Source organism: Harpia harpyja, chromosome 17 (assembly GCF_026419915.1).
Source record: "Harpia harpyja isolate bHarHar1 chromosome 17, bHarHar1 primary haplotype, whole genome shotgun sequence".
Lineage (NCBI taxonomy): Eukaryota > Metazoa > Chordata > Aves > Accipitriformes > Accipitridae > Harpia > Harpia harpyja.
In genome coordinates, this window is record NC_068956.1 from 30,195,488 (window position 1) to 30,214,563 (window position 19,076).

At 44.5% G+C, this 19,076-nt stretch overlaps 1 protein-coding gene across 1 annotated transcript in view; it reads left to right on the forward strand.

The window, feature by feature from the left end:
• Nucleotides 1-2,955: 2,955 nt before the first annotated feature.
• FREM2 (FRAS1 related extracellular matrix 2) overlaps nucleotides 2,956-19,076 on the forward strand; it is a 142,808-nt gene continuing 126,687 nt past the window's right edge. Inside the window, exons 1-2 of the mRNA XM_052812840.1 lie at nucleotides 2,956-8,100; nucleotides 13,894-13,983. Of these exons, the coding sequence (XP_052668800.1) occupies nucleotides 2,961-8,100; nucleotides 13,894-13,983 (5,230 nt within the window). The 5' untranslated portion in view covers nucleotides 2,956-2,960. The remainder of the gene's footprint in view (nucleotides 8,101-13,893; nucleotides 13,984-19,076) is intronic.

The following is a 19,076-nucleotide window of genomic DNA, read 5'->3' on the forward strand; positions in this document are numbered from 1 at the left end:
CCAACCAGTCAGCAAGCTAAGGAAAATCCTTTAAAAATTCTTATCAAATCTATCATCTGGAACACTTTTTATTTTATGTTGTGCTGTGAAAAGAAAAAAAAAACACATCTTGCACTTCATACTTGGACTGTGGCACAAGAGCTCATTGACTTGTTTGACAAGACAGCAACTGCTAAAAATAAAGAGGACTTCTGCTGTTTGTACACGGAGATTTACTACCTGATGATGCAGATAATAGAGATCAAACAACCTGACCCTGTATCCACTGAAAATAAGAAACGTTTGTATCAGAGATGGGTCAATCCCATCCCTTCATTACTTTTCTCTTGATTTATTTTTTCCCCAGTTAAGAAAATAAATCTGCCTAAAATTTATTTGTTGGAATGCCCTTCTGCATTCACTTTCAACACAGGTATTTCAAAAGCTGTTCCTTCATCTACCAGATTTTTCTAACTCTCTTTACCAATTGAAAAGAGACATCCCAGATACGATCTCTTGATAAACATCACAACAAATAGTGGACTGACTTTAACAGAGAAGAGATTGCTCTGTTACAAACATGGTTCAAAACACATCATCATTAAAGAGAAAATATTTTAAAGGCACATGTTTACCTGCTATCCCTAACAGTCTAAGGATATTAAAAACTGGGAAAAAAAATAGTGCAGTTTTCATTAGATACCTTGGGGTTTTTTTCTTCTGCTAGAACAACAAATAAAAAAGCTAGATGCTATTTGTAAGTGATTTATTACCCTTCTTCACTAAGTCTCTCTATACACACATGCATATATGCACATACACACATGGTTTGAGTGGCAAACTCTGCAAAACGGAGTTTATTTTGAAAAAAGGAAAATCTTTCTCCCTTGAAGTGAATAAATGTGAAGATTTCTACTGAACATTGGTTCTGTAAAACTTCATTTCACTACAGCCTAAATTTGGAATCAAACTTAGATGGTACACATTTCTTTAATAAGTTAAGCTATTCATGCCCGTGCAGGCAGAAATGCCTTCAAATCACCCCAATGCTACCTCAAATCTCTGTGCTGTGTCATTTGGTTTTGGTTGTTTTGTTTTGTTAGGTTTTCTTTATTTATTTGTCTGTTTTAAAACAGAACCCAGGACTTGACACTAGACCATTATATCTGGGCAATTCCAGCCACTCCATCCTGAATATTGTCACCTCTGACAAGAAGAGATACTAACACCATGTTTGTGAAACTACGGGAGATTCTTGGTCCTAGGACTCAACTTTTTCTACTGAACTATCTTTCTTGGAGGCTTACAAATAAGACATTAACTTGCTGAAATCCAGGGTGAATGCCTCATAAGGGCAGAGAAATGGTATTAGTGTTGCTTAACTTAGTAGATATCTAACTACTAGAATTAGTACCTCCTGCAGCAGCATCCAAGCCCGTAATTCAGTATAGACTTTAACAAAATAGTTTTCTGCAGTTTTCCACAGGTATGTAAATAACAGAATATAATAAAAGTATCTCACAAATTACAATAATCCAACATTGTAGAACAGGTGTCCACTGATGTCCCCCTACCCCAAACTAAGCTGAATTACTTGTTGGAATGAATACTTATACGTGAACATGGCTGACTGTGCCCACGCCTCAAATTCCAAATTCAAGTTTTCCATACAGAAAACAAGATCACATGCCATAATGTTGCTCCACCACTGAATGATAACTTCAGAGATTATTTTAAAAGAAAGCATCACAAACTTACACAAAGTCATTTCCAAACAGCTTTGGGTCGTCTTTGAATCTGCCCCTCCTTAGTATTTTTCGCTTTTATATTGTCAGAAACCTGTTTTAAAACAGACCGTGGATCACATTTCATCAGCAAGAAAGAATTCTAGCAGCTGTGAGAGAAGATGAACAAAAAGTCAGAGCCTGCCACTAGCAACTTTAAAGGGCAAATAACTCCTGCAAGCTCCGGCTCTTATTAATACGCTTTTAACTGCAGACATAAGATGGCAGAAATACTGCGAAGCTTTTATTCACCCGCTGCTGTGACTAGCCACCTCCGAGGAACGAAACTGGGTATTAACTAACGCGTTCTGCCCCGGAGACCCTTATCCGTTGTCTTCCTGGCGCAAAGGCGGGCGGTGCCGGCGAGCGGGTCTCCTCACCGCCCGCCGCTCCGGCGGCAGCCCCGGGGCCCTTCCCGCGTGACCCGCCCCCGTCCCCCGTTAGCCCGGCTCGGCTCTCGGGCAGGCCCGCTCCTGCCGCCCCGCCGCCGCCCCGCGCTCACCTGTCGCCCCGTCCCCTGAGGCGAAGGGAGACCCCGAGCCCTCCCCGCAGGCGACTCGAGGACCGCCGCGCTCCCGCTCTGCCCCACGGAGCCGGGATTTAAGGCAAGAGCGGGAGGCTCAGCGCAGGGCAGGCGCGGAGCGGCGGTGCGGGGCTGGCAGGGGGCACCGCTCCTCTGCTGTGAGCGAGCAGCTCCGCCCTGCCCCCGACACGAGGGCTCCGGGCGGTAGCCGGCGCCCTTCCCGCGGGGGCTGCCGGCGGGGCGATCCGCGCCCGCCGCCTGCCCCTTCCCTCCCGCTCCCCCACGGCCGGGGCTCGGCCCTCCGCTGCCTCGGCGCCTTCTCCGAGACAACCTGTTGAAGGGCCGGAGCAGGGAGGTGGGAGGTGGGAGGCTGTCGTGTCCCCCCCCCCCGCCCCGTAGCTTGTAAGATTGGCAAACCGCTCTGTCCAATCGCGCCAGACGGCCTCGCCCCCCCCGCGGGCGCCTATTGGCCGCTCGGAGGTGCGGGGCGGGGCTTCGCAGCTCGCGGGGCTCCCCTCCGGAGCGGGGCGCGCTCTCCTCAGAGCGCAGCGTGTGCGAGGGTCGAGTGGGTGCGGGCGGGCGGCGACTCGGCCCCTGCGCCGCGCAGAGCCCCCCCCCCCCCCCCCTCCCCGGCTGCCAGGGGCTTCCAGCGCTTCGCTCCGCCGGCAAGCACGATGCAGGCTCTCCCCGCCGCGCCGCGGCGGCTGCTGGCCGGCTTGCTGCTGCTGGCCGGCTGCGCCTGGGTGGGGGCGCCGGAGCCGCCGCCAGACAGCGCGGCCGTCTCCTCGCCGTGGGCGCCCGAGGCGGCCGCCGTCGTGGTGGCCAACCGCGGGCTGCGGGTGCCCCTGGGCCGCTCCGCCTGGCTGGACCCCGCGCGGGACCTGGTGCTGCAGGTGCAGCCGGGGGACCGGTGCCACCTCACCGTGCTGGACGAGGAGCCGTCGTGGCAGCGCCCGGGCCGCCTGAGCCCCCGGCGCTTCCCCTGCGACTTCGGGGCCCGCGAGGTGCAGTACTCCCACCTGGGCGGCCGCAGCCCCGCGCGGGACCGCGTCCGGCTGCAGCTGCGCTACGACTCGCCGAGCCGCTCCCTGGTGCTGCCCCTGGTGCTGGAGGTGGAGGTGCTCTTCACCCAGCTGGAGATCGTCACCCGCAACCTGCCCCTCACCGTGGAGCGCCTGCGGGGCACCAGCAACCCGCTGGACGCCCGCAGCCTGGAGTTCGCCTTCGAGCCGGGCCGGCAGCGCTGCCGGGTGGGCCTGCTGCCGCCGCTGGCCGGGCTGCCCCGCTACGGAGAGATCCTCAACTCCCCACCGGCGGCCGCGGGCGAGGAGGAGGCGGCGGGGGGCGGCCCGGTGCCCGCCTCGATGTGGGACTGCGAGGAGTTCTTGCGCCTGGGGCTGCGCTACCAGCACACGGCGGCCAGCAGCTCCCCCAACCGCGACCTGGTGCCGCTGGTGGCAGAGCTGTGGGAGGCGGTGGGCAGCGGGGCGCTGCTGAAGCGTGAGTACTTCCAGGTGCTGGTGCGGATCCGGGCTGGGACTGAGAATGTTGCCCCCAAACCCAGCTTCTTGGCCATGCTTATGATGGAGGTGGACCAGTTCGTCCTCACCGCCCTCACGCCTGACATGCTGGCAGCTGAGGATGCTGAGTCGCCACCAGACCTGCTGCTCTTCAACATCACCTCTCCCTTTGGCCCCGGCCAGGGCCACATGGTCAGCACAGACGACCGGAGCTTGCCTATCTCTTCCTTTAGCCAGCGGGATGTGAGGGAGCTGCGCATCGCCTACCAGCCGCCCGTGGAGGACTCGGATCGGGAGCGGCTTTTCGAGCTCGAGCTGGAGGTGTTGGACCCAGAGGGTGCTGCCTCAGAGCCCTTTGCCTTCGTGATTGTGGTGAAGCCCATGAACACCCTGGCACCTGTGGTGACCCGCAACACTGGCCTCGTGCTTTATGAGGGGCAGTCGCGGCCTCTCTCAGGCCCTGGTCCCAGCCCCAACCTGGTGATCAGTGATGAGGATGACCTTGAGCAGGTGCGGGTGAGCGTGGTGGCAGGGCTGAGGCATGGCCACCTCACTCTCCTGGAGGATGCCCCAGCAGCTGCCGCCCCTCGTAAACACTTCACCGTGGCTGAGCTGGCAGCAGGCCGGGTCATTTACCAGCATGACGGCAGTGAGTCTCCGCTCAGTGACAACCTGGTGCTGCGGCTAGAAGATGGTGGCTCTCGCCACCGTGTTGAGTTCCTTTTCCCCATTACCCTGGTGCCCACTGATGACCAGCCACCCCTACTCAATGCTAACACGGGGCTGGCCATGGCTGAGGGTGAAACAGTGCCCATCACCACCCGAGCTCTTAGCGCCACTGACATTGACTCGCAGGATGCCATCCTGCTTTTCACAGTGGAGTCTGGCCCCACAGCTGGGCAGCTCCTCCTCCGTCAAGCACAACCACCTCCTGGCTGGGAAGAGGAGGAAGATGATGAGGGTTTTTCTTGGAGGAGGGTGCCAAGTTTAGCAGGGAGCTCCCTAATCTATGAAAAGCCAGTGAGAGAGTGGCTGCAGCAGGACATTGTGGAAGGGCGTCTCTATTACCACCACTTTGGGCCTCACAGCCCTGGCCCTGGGGTTGTGTTGGACCAGTTTGTCTTTAGAGTCCAGGATGACAATGACCCACCCAACCGCTCCAGACCACAGGCTTTTGTGATCCGGGTACATCCTGTAGACAGATTAGCCCCAGAGCTGCATAGTAGCAGCAGCCTGCACTTAATAGTTGCAGAGCAGCAGGTGACCCCACTGCGGAGAAAGCACTTGTGTTACACAGATCAGGATTCAGGGGACCGTGAACTCCGCTACACAATAACCCAGCCCCCCACTGACACTGACACTAACCACCCTCCAGATGTATATGGAGCCCGCCTTGGATCCCTCGTGCTGACTGAGGATCACTCTGTGGAAGTTACCCACTTCACCCAGGCCCAGATCAATCATCACAAGATCTCGTACCGACCCCCACAGGAAGAACTGGGGGTGGCTCCTCATTTGATTCAGTTTCAGTATCAAGTACAAGATGCAGCTGGCAATGCAGCTGAAGGGACTTTCACCATCTACCTGCAGCCTGTGGATAACCAGCCTCCTGAAATCACTAATACTGGCTTCACTTTGCCTGAGGGAGGCAGTCATGTTCTTAGTCCAACTGAGCTGGATGCCAGTGACACGGACACTGAACTTGCCCATCTCAGATTTATCCTGACCCAGGCTCCTCGGTATGGCCAGTTGCAGCTTTCTGGGTACAGTTTGATTCCAGGAGGTGTCTTTGGCCTGGAGGATATCAGACAAGGGAGGGTGGTGTATGTGCACAGTGGAGCTGAGACCAACAGTGATACCTGCAGGCTTGATGTGAGTGATGGGATTCATTTTGTGCCCATCACACTGAAAGTGAACGTGCACCCAGTTGATGATGAGGTTCCTACATTACGGTTGCCACCAGGCACTCTTGGTTCCTACCTGGATGTGCTGGAGAATGGTGCTGCTGAAATCACTGCTAATGTCATTCAGGGCACAGATGAGGATACAGATGACTTAATGTTGACCTTCATTGTAGAGGATCCTCCTCAGCATGGGAACATCCTGGTCCAAGGGGTGCCTGCAGAGAGATTTTCCCAGAAGGATCTGCTGGATGGTGCTGTGGTATATGCTCACACTGGTGGTGAAATAGGCCTTCTGCCCAAAGAAGATACCTTCAACCTTACCTTGTCTGACCTGTCTGAGGAGTGGAGCATCAGGGGCAATGTTGTTCAAGGAGTTTCAGTCTTGGTGACCATTCTTCCTGTTGACAGTCAAGCCCCAGAGATTTTTGTGGGGGACCAGTTCATGTTAACGGAAGGCGACAAACGGGTCATTACTCCTGCTCACCTCAGAGCTGAAGATGTGGATACTCCTAGTGATGATATACTCTGCACCATTCTTGCGCAGCCCGCATCTGGGTATGTAGAGAACATCTCTCCAGCCCCAGGATCTGAAAAATCCAGAGCAGGTATAGCTATAAGTGCTTTTACCTTGAAAGACCTCCGTCAAGGGCATATTTTTTATGTTCAAAGCATACATAAGGGTGTAGAGCCTGTTGAAGACAGATTTGCTTTCCGCTGTTCTGATGGCATTAACTTTTCCCAAAGGCGCTTTTTCCCCATTGTCATTATGCCAATCAACGATGAAGAGCCTGAAATCTTTGTGCGAGAGTTTGTTGTGATGGAAGGCATGAGCCTGGTTGTTGATACCCCTATCCTCAACGCAGCTGATGCAGACATCCCTGCTGATGAGTTAATGTTCACAATCACCCGGCTTCCCAGGCATGGCCACGTTGTGAACCAGCTGGTCAATGGAACTGTCCTAGTGGAGAGCTTCACCTTGGATCAGATAACAGAGAGCTCCAACATACTCTATGAACATGATGACTCTGAGACAAAGGAGGACAGTTTTGAGGTGAAACTCACAGATGGTAAACATACCGTTAGGAAAACAGTATTCATCATGGTTATTCCTGTAGATGACGAGACACCCAGGATGGCTATCAATGATGGTTTGGAGATTGAAATAGGGGAAACTAGAACTATTAATAACAGAATATTGAAGGCTACTGACCTCGATTCTGAAGACAAAACCTTGACATACATTATAAGATACGGGCCAGGACAAGGCCTCTTGCAGAGAATAAAGCCTTCAGCTGGAGTTGAGAATATCACCCTGGGGATGAACTTCACCCAGGATGAAGTGGATAGAAACTTAATTCAATATATGCATTTTGGCCAAGAAGGAGTTCGTGATCTTATTAAGTTTGATGTGACAGATGGAATAAATCCTCTCATTGACCGCTACTTCTATGTGACAATAGGTAGCACTGACATTGTCTTCCCAGATGTGATCAGCAAAGGAGTTTCTTTGAAGGAAGGAGGGAAGGTAACCCTTACTACTGATTTGCTTAGCACCAGTGACCTGAATAGTCCAGATGAGAACTTAGTTTTCACTATTACCAGAGCACCTGTTCGTGGTCATCTTGAATGCACAGATCAGCCTGGGGTACCCATCTCCACTTTTACTCAACTCCTGTTAGCAGGCAATAAAGTCTATTACATTCACACTTCAGAAGATGAGGTGAAGATGGACAGCTTTGAGTTTGAGGTGACTGATGGCTATAATCCTGTATTTCGTACTTTCAGAATTTCTATCAGTGATGTGGACAATAAGAAACCTGTTATCACAATCCATAACCTCGTGGTGAGTGAAAATGAATACAAACTGATAACCCCGTTTGAACTGACTGCAGAAGACAGAGATACACCTGATGCATTGCTAAAATTTATCATCACTCAAATACCAGTTCATGGTCAGATCATGTTTAATAGCTCCAAACCAGTCACCACCTTCACTAAACAAGATCTCAATGAAAATCTAATCAGCTACAAACATGATGGCACAGAATCAGTTGAGGATAGCTTCTCTTTCACTGTTACGGATGGCACTCATAGTGATTTCTATGTCTTCCCCAACACTGTGTTTGAAACAAGGAAACCTCAGACTATGAAGATTCGAGTAATGGCTGTGGACAACAGTGTACCTCAAATTGTAATAAATAAGGGTGCTCAGACTCTCCGTATTCTGCCCACAGGTCACATTGGGTTTCTGATTACCAACAAGGTGCTCAAAGTGGAAGACAGGGACAGTTTACAGGTTACTCTTAAGATCAGAATCACAGAGAGTCCGCGCCATGGCTTCCTGATCCACCTGGGGAAAGGCAACCATAGCATCAGCCAGTTCAGCCAAGGTATTACAATGCTCTGTGCTTTCTTTAGATCATTGGAAACATTCTTTTTCATGCCAATCTCTATAATAATTGGTGGGCGAAACTTTCCAACAGTGAGCATAGTTATAATGGCTTTATTGTTTTTCAGTTCTGTTTATTATTTATTGCATCTGTGACAGCTTTAAACAGCAAAGGGGGTCTACTGGATAAACACTGAATAAAGGAGCATCTTCACTTTGGAGAGCTTACAGTCCAAATAACTGATTTGGACTTTCTACCAGTGATAGAAATTTGGATAACAGAATTGGGCTGCGTGTGGTTCCAGATCCTTAGAGGCTGAATGCCTTCTTTAAACAGTTTTATTTAGAAGATGCTATGGGAGTGGCCAAGCTGTTATTAACTATTTGTCATACCATGGCTAGAGTATCAGTTGCTATACAGTCTGAGCGCGTTTAACTGTAAAAGCAAAATCATTTCCCAAACATGGGGAAATAATATACTATGAGTGCATTTGTTGCCGTAATTACACAAATCTTAACCACAGAGTGTTTGTGGTAAAATAAAAGGTAATGTAAATGTTTTAAAATTATGTCAGTGGTAGTTACTTTTTACATGGAACTAAAATACTAGGTGGTATAAATAGGACGAAAACCACATGTGCCATATGTTCTGAAATAAAGCCTCAACACAAGGCTATGAAGTAACTTTAATTGGAAGGGGAGCATTAGCTATTCTCCAGAGAATTTTCCATTTTACTTTGCAATGAGTTAATAGCTGGTTAATTAACAATGAAATGAGTTTTCTTGGAGTCTCCTGCAGCTGTGGAGCGAGCAGACAGCACAACAGCATGGACACTCAAAGTTAAAGGGGCCCAGATGGGCTGGGCTGTGTAGGTGGTAAGGCTAGAGATTGTAGTTGGCTATATTTCATTTCACAGAGCCCATACTGGTATGTGTCCCGTGTTGCAGTCTTGGCTGTAGTGATGCTCTTGTCAGATATACCAAATCTTGCAAACAGGCCTGATGTACTTCTGAGTGGCTGGGATGCCCTAAGTTCTGCAGTATTAGTGCAAAAAAGAGGATGAGGAGGGACCAAACCATGTCTAAGCTTTGGGAGCTGCCACAGCTCCTTAAATGTAAGGCTTCAGTAGTGAACTGCGAGTAGTATTAAGAGTATCGTTGTCAGAGTGAGTGAGAAACGGAAGAGAATGGGAGCGAGCAAATAAACAGATTATCACTTTTTTAATGGTTTGGGTTTTTTTGGTTTGTTTTTTTTTTTTTTACATTGGGGAATGTAGAATTATTGAGTGGGTGTTCCTTGAAAGCAGACCACTGCATATCACAGTGATGTCCCATTTTTTCAAGGAGGGGTGCACTTAGGATAGGTACATATTCCATTCTCTTTTGTGCCGTGTGGCCAGGCGTACATTTGTTAGATGACCCAAATGAAGTTGTTAGTTGGCTTTCAATTGGCAGTCTGACCACATGGCATGCTCACTGGGCTTCACGCAGGCTTTCTTAATATCCTGGGGCTGCCTGAGCTGGGTGAGAAGCATGCAACCCTTAGGAAAAATTGGTTTTAAAGCTAGTGAGGATACCCAGAAAATGATATAGCTTCACAGGTTCCCTGACAGTACTGGCACAAGCACTCTCATTTGTGTTGAGTTGAAGAGTGTTTTTAAGAAATACACATTTCTTCAATAATTTTGTCCTTTGGCCTCTATGAGCAAATACCTCCTGAGCATCTGTGTTATTTCTGTGGTGACTCTCTTCTCAGCTTCCTGAATGCTTTTTATAATGGTTTGTATTTTATGAAGCAAACACATAAAAATGTCTTATGAATGCAGGGCCAAGCACTTGAGGGAGAAGAGGTGTCTGGAAAGGCTGCATGAAAGGCAGAAAGCAGCAAGCTTACACAGGGATAATACATCTGCTGAGGACAGGGAAAGAGAACTTGCTGGAAGTCATAGAATAACCTGGGAGTGAAAGTCGTGGATGAAAGGGCACTGTCGTTTCCTTTCCTTTTTCCTCAGATGCCCTCTTGTCTGTAGCCGCTTTGGGTATGGGAGAGGTTGTGAATGGCAGGGAGACAAAAATTCTTGGCTGAATCTAGAAGGCCACAGTTTTGAGAAGTAATGTGAGACACAGAGGTCTTACGCATACTCAAAACTCTGTGTGTAGTTCACTGTTGTCCCTCACCTTCTGGCCTACTACCATTAATGTGCAAAATGCTGTCAAATCCAGAGTAGTGAATTTATGCATATTTCATGTTTATGCTGTACTGAGATGAATAATTATCTAATGTTCAGGGCAGGAGTAAACAAGACCCTCTTTTGTCCTATTTTTAATGATCCTAATGTAAGTGCAGGGTTTGCAACCGGCCATGGGTAATAGTTTTGGCTTTGGGACGCTCCTGTATTGACTATTGGACCTGCTGTTATACACTTTCCTTTTATGTATTGATCTCCCCCCTTTTTAGGGGTCCTATCCTGCCATGTGGGGCAACCTCTTACAAAATGCTGAATAGTGCCAGTTTCATTAACAGGCATGGGTCCTGATGGGGCTTGTAAAACATCATTACAGTCTTTCAATTTATGTTGGAAGGGACCTCTGGAGGTCATTTGGTCCAATCCCTACTCAAAACTGGGCCAACTTTGAAGTCAGATGAGGCTGTTCAGGGTCACATGCAGATGAGTTTTGAAAGCTGCTCAATAGTTCGTGAAGTCTGTCCTAATACTCTACCACCTCACACTCCATTCCTTGGATTTGGGTCTGTGACTGTAAGAACAGGCAGCCTGACCGCTTTGAGTGAGGTAACATTGATGAAACAAGAGTCATTGTGTGCAAGCAGCTTGAGCAGTTTGGTTTTTCGGAGTGCCTGTAACTGAAAGAGAGGGCAGAGCGATTGTTTAGCAAACAGCTTTCTGCCTTACGCTTGAGATTGCTTTTCAATAGCTGGCCACAAAACTTTATCAAGTGCTAGAAAGGAAATTAGCCTAGCTTGCAAGATGAGCTAAAAGCCTCCAGTCAAAATGCAGTTGTGCAGAACATAGCATGTCCAGGAGATTTGTTGTCTATTTGGTTCAAGAGCAATCAGTGTAGGGCTTTCTATTTAGTATACAGCAAATACTTCTGCCACAAGTACAGTAGGTAATCTTTTGCTCATGAGGCTCATAGAGTTAATTGGGATTGCTCAAAGAGGGTATTAGAGTGTGGAAGAATTAACTTCTCAATAAAAGGTCCCCAGATTCTGCAAATAGTTGGTGCTTTTTATTCTTTTCTGTTTGATTGTTAAAATAATCTGAATGAGAGAGATGGGCAAGTGACAGTAACAAAGTAAAACATTCTTAAAATACATTAAGCGGTTCATAAGTTTATTCAGGTACTGTCTGTTACTTCATGTTACACCTGAAAGCAGCACTTTTAGTTCATTTTTATTTCTTTGTGCTTTATATTTACAATTTGGTGATAGTCAGTGAAGAGAAAGCTTAAAGAAAAACACTTGCCACATGGTAATTTCTAGTCTAGTGCTGTCCTAGGACAAAAATACATACAAAGAATATTGAGTCTGCATAATCGTACTGCACTCGTCTCTGCAAGTCAGGGCTGCAATTTGTTCATAGTAGATATTCATTAAAATTAGATAATTTGTTTAAAAGTGGGGAAAGTCTATTAAGGAACTGCCAAGTCTTTCACATTTAAAGAAGTTTAGTGGTATATAACAATTAGGTACGTCATGTTTGGCTAATGTTTTGAATGTACAAAGTGTGACGGACTGCTGAGCGCAGTTTTGGGAGTCCCCGGTCCCACATGGGTGAATTTGTGAGTAAGGGCCAGGTCACATCCCACAGCTCTGCAGGTGTGCTGAGGAGCCAGGATGAAGGGGAAGGAATAGTGGAGAGTAAGGATCTGCCTTGGCAATAGTATAGCTTGGTTGATGCCTCAGCACTTCATGTAGCCTCCTGAGGCCAAAGATATCTACCTGGCTACTCCAGCCAAATACGCAGCACTTTGCAAGCAATGCTTTTATTCAGCATTCACCCCGATAATGCTTTTTATCTTCTTTTTCAGGCAAGTGTTTTCAGAGAGACGAATGAAGTGCATTTGTTTCTTAAAGAATATATATAAATACATGGAACCTTTAATAACCACATCAGTTTTGCAGAATTTTAAATGGGAAATCAGTGCCCTGATCTAGTGGAGATAATTATTTTTTTTTATTAATAGAAAATTGTTGGATGGATTTCAAAATTATGTTGGAGAATTCCAATATCACATTAACATTTAGCAGGCACGGTACTTATACAGTAATGAATTGTGCTTACAACTAGGCAAGTTTTAATATAACCAGCATAATGAGCAGAAAACAGGTCATTCCTTTGCAATTCTTTTGACAAAATTAAGATGTTCGGATGACAAGCGACTTTTTTTTGATGAGGTGGTCCTGGTCCTGCAAAAGCTGGCTCGAGTGCTTATCTTTATATGTGTTGGAACCATGGATTTTGGTAAGGTCACCCCCATGGGCAAAGCTGAGTACTTGTGTAAGTGTTTGCAAGATGAGAGTTTTATTTGCTCCACTGGCATGAAGAGGTATTTGCGTCCTCTTTACAGCCCCATGAATTTTTGATCTCTGAGTTTCAAATATTTATGGAAGAGATTCTTCAGTGACATATATTTGCTGATAATGCTCTTAACTTGTTTGCCCTAGAAGATGTCTGGCTACTTTTGGAACTAAGGTTTTTGAGGAGCTCTAACAAAAGTGCCTTCGGCTTTTTTTTACTAATGCATATGCCCTAACATGGGAGGAGAACTTGGGTGGTACTTGAGCTCCACTTTAATACTATTAATTTCTAACACTTTTTCTTAAAAAAGTATCAGACATGGATTTTTACCAATAAGTCTTTCAGAGAAACTGACAAAGATTACTTTTTATGTATTACATGTTTCTCATCACTGCTCAAGGAAACCAGAAAACACAATATTAATAAATATTTGTTTACCTTTTATATAGTCTCTTTATTGCAATTGATGATTCAAAATTGTGCATTGAATTTTCTCTTACTGAAGTCTTCTCTACTTTAATTGCATGTATTTGTGTTCTTAAAACAGTCAAATCACTGTACTGTAAGTGTTTGAGCACTATTTATTTCAGTTCATATAGATTATATGCCATATCCTTTGAAAACATGCTGTTAGGAAGGATGATCTGGTGGAGAAGGCATTTTTGTGGGGGACTAAAGAGATTGAGATTTCTCTACTGCAGAATGTGTACAGATATCCTGTCCTAGAGGTGGACCACATGCCGGGAGTAATCTAGTTCCAGAGGCGGGGGGGATCGTGTGGGCTAATTTGTCTTGCCTCTTGAATGAAGGGTAGAACTTAACATAGAAAATACCCTGGGTTTTGCTCCCATTTCAGCCACAGATTTTCTGTGACTACTACAGTACTTCTCAGGATGAAGAATGACGGAACCAATATCTTAGTGAAGATACACCTCTGTTTAAGAAAATGCCCCACTAAAAATATGTAGTAGTTCTGACTGTTGAGCCCATGTTTTTACATTTCCTTTCAGTTCTTTTTGTAAATACATCTTAAAAGAAAGAGGACACTGAGGAGGGGGAAGTAAAGGGAGGGAGAATGAATGGTATATGTAAAACTTTAGTGCTGTTAATACTGAAATTCCTGAGCTCTGCTAGAGAACCTTGACCTCTCTCTGTTGAAGCTGAACTATTTAATACATGTCAAGTTTTTCTATAAAAACAGTTTCTTACCTTCAGCATTTAAAATAAAATCTATTTTTCCTTGCTCTTTCCAGCTGATATTGATGGCATGAAGATATGCTATGTTTTGCGAGGAGGTGACAATGCCACCAGTGACATTTTTCATTTCATGGTTGAAGATAGTGGTGAGTACTCATAAGATCTGTGCTTTTGTTGTTTTTGAAAGAGTTTAAGAACATTGAATTTAACTGAGGGAAGTCCATGTTACCTCCTGGAATATGATTTTTGTTATGACTTTCCCATATTGTGGACTATTTCTGGTGATTTTGAGAGGTGTCGATAGAATGGTAATTGCATCTAATGAAAAAACACTCAACCTACTCTAGCAAGAAAGTGAAATTCTCTAAGTCTACTAAGATACCTGGGCTTTCTGTAGTTTTACCTTTGTATTCCCTGTCCAGGCTCTTTACACATAAATTCTCATAAGCCTTTTATCTTGAGAAACTTCTCAAATTTTGATTTGCAGTTATGGTTGCCTACCTCTTTAAAGGTTCCAGCTATAAAACTATTCATATGGACTCATTGTCTCTGATGTACATGTTGCATGGAGTTCAAGGTCTGATTCTACCTGCTTAACATAACAGAATCCTCAATGGCTTGTCAAAGGTCTTTGTCAGGTGACTGATGTGAATTCTCCTGACTAATATTGTTTTGTAGGATTGTGGAGAATGCAAAAAGAAAGAATAAAAACAAATTGAGAATACTGGCATATACTCGCTTGAGGAAAAAAACTGTAGGATTTTTTTTGTTTGTTTTTAAAGAACAACGAAAGAACAGTTTAAGGGATAAACAAAACACATTAACAGGCCTTTTTTTTTTCCATCCAAACTCTGTACTTAATGTGGATATTCCTAAATGTAGATATTCCTGTGTGTTGTAACAAGTGGCTAGATTATGTTACTTTAATACCTTTTTTAATATGTGATATATAGCTCTATGAGTAATTGGCAATTAATTTTATTAGTTGATTTAATACTATACTACTTAGAAAAAATGCTTCAAGTTAGCTTATTTTCAGCTCGTGTACTCAGCTTGTGTTACTGCTTCACAAGAAGCACAGCCAATTAACAGTATTAAGATCAGTGAGCAGGGATTTGTCCTGTCTGTCACAGGTTGAACAGTTTTGTCACCATCCATCATTTCTGGAGCGGCATATTAAAGCATGTGCTCCTGTTCATTGTGTTGGACAAGCACAGAAGAGACAGCTCTAGAGACTTTTGAAAATGTCTTTGCAAATCTTTGCTACATCAGAGAACAAGTATTAGATAAGAGTTTGTAACACTTGACTTATTTTCCTTAAATGTTTTCTTTTAACTGAGATATAGGTTAGAGAAATTTAAAGCTAAGTAAAGATAATGGAGCACAGGGTGCTATATTTTCTTAGTAATACCATCATTTTCTTATGACAGGTGTCACCACATGGTGACCTTGTTCATGATTTTCAAGTTGTTCTTCTGGTAGGTGAACAAAAACTCAGTCTTGAGATGTTTCAAGGTTTCATGTGATGGGAGTAATTAAAGCTGAAGAAAGTTTGCTCTGAGCAAACTGATTAACATTAAAACTGAGTTTCTCCTTGAGAACCCAACGTTTGTAAGACTTCTCTCCATGCTATTTGAACACTTTCAAGTGGCAAATGTGTAGTTAAAGCAAATTTCACTTAATATATTCCAATGCTATACCAAGAATTTTTCTTTCATTGGAGAGCTTATCTGCCACATCTGCTTCTACTTGGCAGAGTTGTAACAGCCGGAGTCTGTTACCTCAGGCAATTGCCTGGAGGCCAAGTACGAGGAGTCATCAAACTGCTCTGGTGTGAATTTTGTTTATCCTGTACATGTGGCTAGCATTTATGCCAAGCAAGTTAGGGCAGCAGCAGGCTAGGGGCGTAAGTGAGGGGAAAAGAGCAAGTCAGTGCTCTGCCATCTCTTGGCCCTTTGCCTGCTCAGTTTCTGACAGTGGGAGTAAGGTGAGTGCCATGCTGCATACCAAATCGTGACCTAGGATCTGAAAGCATGGAATATGGTACTGAACAAACTTTTTTACTTACTGGCTAAGGGAGAAAACTGCAGTCTAGACAACTGGAGAATGGCTCAGGGATTATGGCTGTCTCATGATAACTTTCTGATTATAACTACAGAGAACAGAAATGGGCTCAATATGAAGAGAAAGGAAGGCCATTTAAGAATAAAAGCAAAGAAAGCCCTTAGGACTGTAATTCACAAGCAAGAGCACAGGTCCGCTGTATTCAAACCAAAATGAGAGGTTTCACCAGAAAGAACTGGTTGAGGTTTTAAGCTCTGAAAGAGTCTCATTGTCAGCATCAGTTACCTACCTACGTATGGCTGTAATGCTTTTCTGGCTTTAAATGGCACGTTTCATAAGAGTAATTAAAAAGTGAAATAAATGGAACACAAGTCAGCTGTTTATCAGCACCGATATTTTTTAAAGGTAGAAAAGGTTTTTGTTCTTCATGTTTAGGGATTTAGCCTCAAGATGATCTGCTCTAAAGTGGGCGAGCCCTTGCATTTCTGTCATACTTAGAACAAGAAGACACTGTAGTATACTGGGTGCTGCCGAGTTAGCTGTGTGATGCTTTGACAGAAACTACCGTATTTCATATTAACAATTTGCTTTCTGTTTTGTTTTGAATTTTGATCTTAATATGATCATGTGGAGACCTCTTGATAGTGAAAAAGTTATGAGACCATTTTAGCAAAACCTTGAAGAAAGTGTGGAATTTTGTTTTTCTTTGCAAAATAGTCTCAGTTTAATCTCTTTCCTCAGAAGTGGCCTCCACATTCTATTAAGTAGGTGGAAAAAAACTCATCTTAGCAAGTGCAAGCATGTGACAGTGGTGAATCCTGATGATTAGTAAAGGAACCAATACTACCAGAAGGCAGGGAAAATGGTTGGTTTTTTTTTTCCTAGGGGGAGCTAAAAAAAAAAAGGAAATTCAGACTGATAGTTGAACTCCTGGATGTATTTGTGGTATGTAAATTTGCACACTGTTGAGAGACTCACTAGGCTGAAGAAAAAGATCCAGCTGAAAATGCTTGAGCCTTTTAATTAGTGAAAAACAGACTCACAGAGTAACTTAAATCTGATAAACTTAATGAGAAGCTGCAGTGTCTGCAGCAACTTCATATTACTGAAAGCTCAATGAAACTGGATATGTATGGCACTGCCAAATACATGCATAGAGTTGGTGCTTCAGCTATGCAAAATGGCACTAATCCACATGGAATGAAGTTGACAGAAATTAGCTCCAGTGTGTTTAGCTCTTGTGCCTGTTTCAGAAAACTGCATGCTACAATTTCATGCTACATCCCTTGTGAGTTGTCTGAGGCATTTTTACTCCTTACATGAGAAACTAGCACTGAAAATGCACAGTTAAAGCTGAAGTCCATCGTTTACCTTCACTTTATGCTCTGCTTGTCTGAGTTTTTTTTAATGTCACTGCAGTAAGTCATAATAATTGAATAAGAATATGAATCTAAATGCCCACCTATCCAATCTGTAGAAGGTATTTTCTCATGAAATGTGCTGTATCAAATAATGTGAAACTGGTTGAACTGGTTTAAAGCTGATTTTTGGCCAGATTCTGCTGATTGTGTAGAGTAAAACAAACATACCCCAAAGCTGGCACTGAGCTCAAACCCCAGCACAAACCCCATACCTCCAGAGGCAGTATCACAGTCAAATACATTCCCTTGCCCAGCCGTGGGTATTGGGACTGGGGTAGCAGTACTACAGCAGTGTGCTGAATGCCAGTTAAAGAGCAGAGCTTCTCTGTAAAGGACTATTGTTGTCTTAATTTTTGCTTCACGTAAGAAAAATTCTTTATTCTATTCAGGTGTGTGGATAACTGAAATGTTCAAGTTCAGACCGTGTAAAGTCAGTGAAGGAATGTTCATCTGTTCTAAATAGCGATCTGCACCAAAATATTTTTAAAATATGACTTTGTTGTTGACCTGCTTGTTGCTTGGCTAGTGCTTTCATCACAGTAGTCTGCCTCGCTTGTTCTTCCTCCTCCCCTCTCTGTCTTCTGAAGCTTGGGAAACTGTCAACCAGGATTGCAGCACCCATGGAAGAAATTTGTGTTATGTGCCTCAGTATTTTTTGTTGCAAGAGGCTGGTGCCATATTAACAGTGTTTTGCACTACAGTCAGTTCCATTAAATTTTCCTGTTTTGAGGAAAAAAATGAGATAACCCTGATTTGGGCCTTTTGGGCCTGGAGCATTCTAAAAAAACCCCAAAAAGACCATGCAAGGGGGAAACCCATTTCCTGTTCAGCCTTAATTTGAACCATAATCTGTCCCTCCCTTCCTAACTCCCTTCTCTGCTCACCGCTTAAGTGGAGTCTTCCAAACCGCTTCTTCAGGACTGCTAAGTGGTGTCTTGCAGTACAGTGCCTCAAGGATAGAATGGTTTCAAAGGGGAAGTAATGACAGATTCTCGTGGCTGTTTTAGGAATGTGAGGATCACTAGGGAAGGAAAGAAACAAGAATTTTTTTATTTCAGGCTCTTTGGGCAGCTTTTCCAACTTCAAGCCAAAGCATTGCAAAGCCAAGGCTCACTGAAACTGGTGATTTACATCATTAGCTAAATCTCATTTAAACTTTTCATTACAGATCCCTAAATGCCTTAACACAGCACTGCATTTTCCTGTACTAACATTTGGTTAAATCCCCACTGAAGCAAGAATCTTTCAAAAACAATTCCCTGAAGGTAGCCTTTAAACCTAATTTCTGAGAAAACTTCATAGATTTTTCCCAAATATGTTTATGCAAAAAATTATGTTAATTACAGGAGGACTACTCTACTGCTTTAGAGAAAAATTCCATTAAGTCTGTGAAATACAATTATTTCATCTGTCATCCTTCACTTTACTAAATAAAAAATATACTTTTAGGAATTTCACTGTTCTGGTATGGTTTATTCATTTGTGAGAGAATAATATTACACTCCTGAGTATAATTATTAAACTAAAACGGTTGTCAGTGCTGTTTTTCAAAGCCATAACACTGATGTGTTTTCCTGGGTGAGCTATAGGAGCAGACATTTTGGACTCAATATCTGACAGTTCTTAAAGAAGCAGACTGGTAAAATGTCATTGGCTATTATTTGCAGCATCCTTGCTTGATATGGCATTTGGGCACACTAGTCTTGGCAAGAAACATCAACTACATTTATCTTTGGCTTAAAAATGAGGGCATC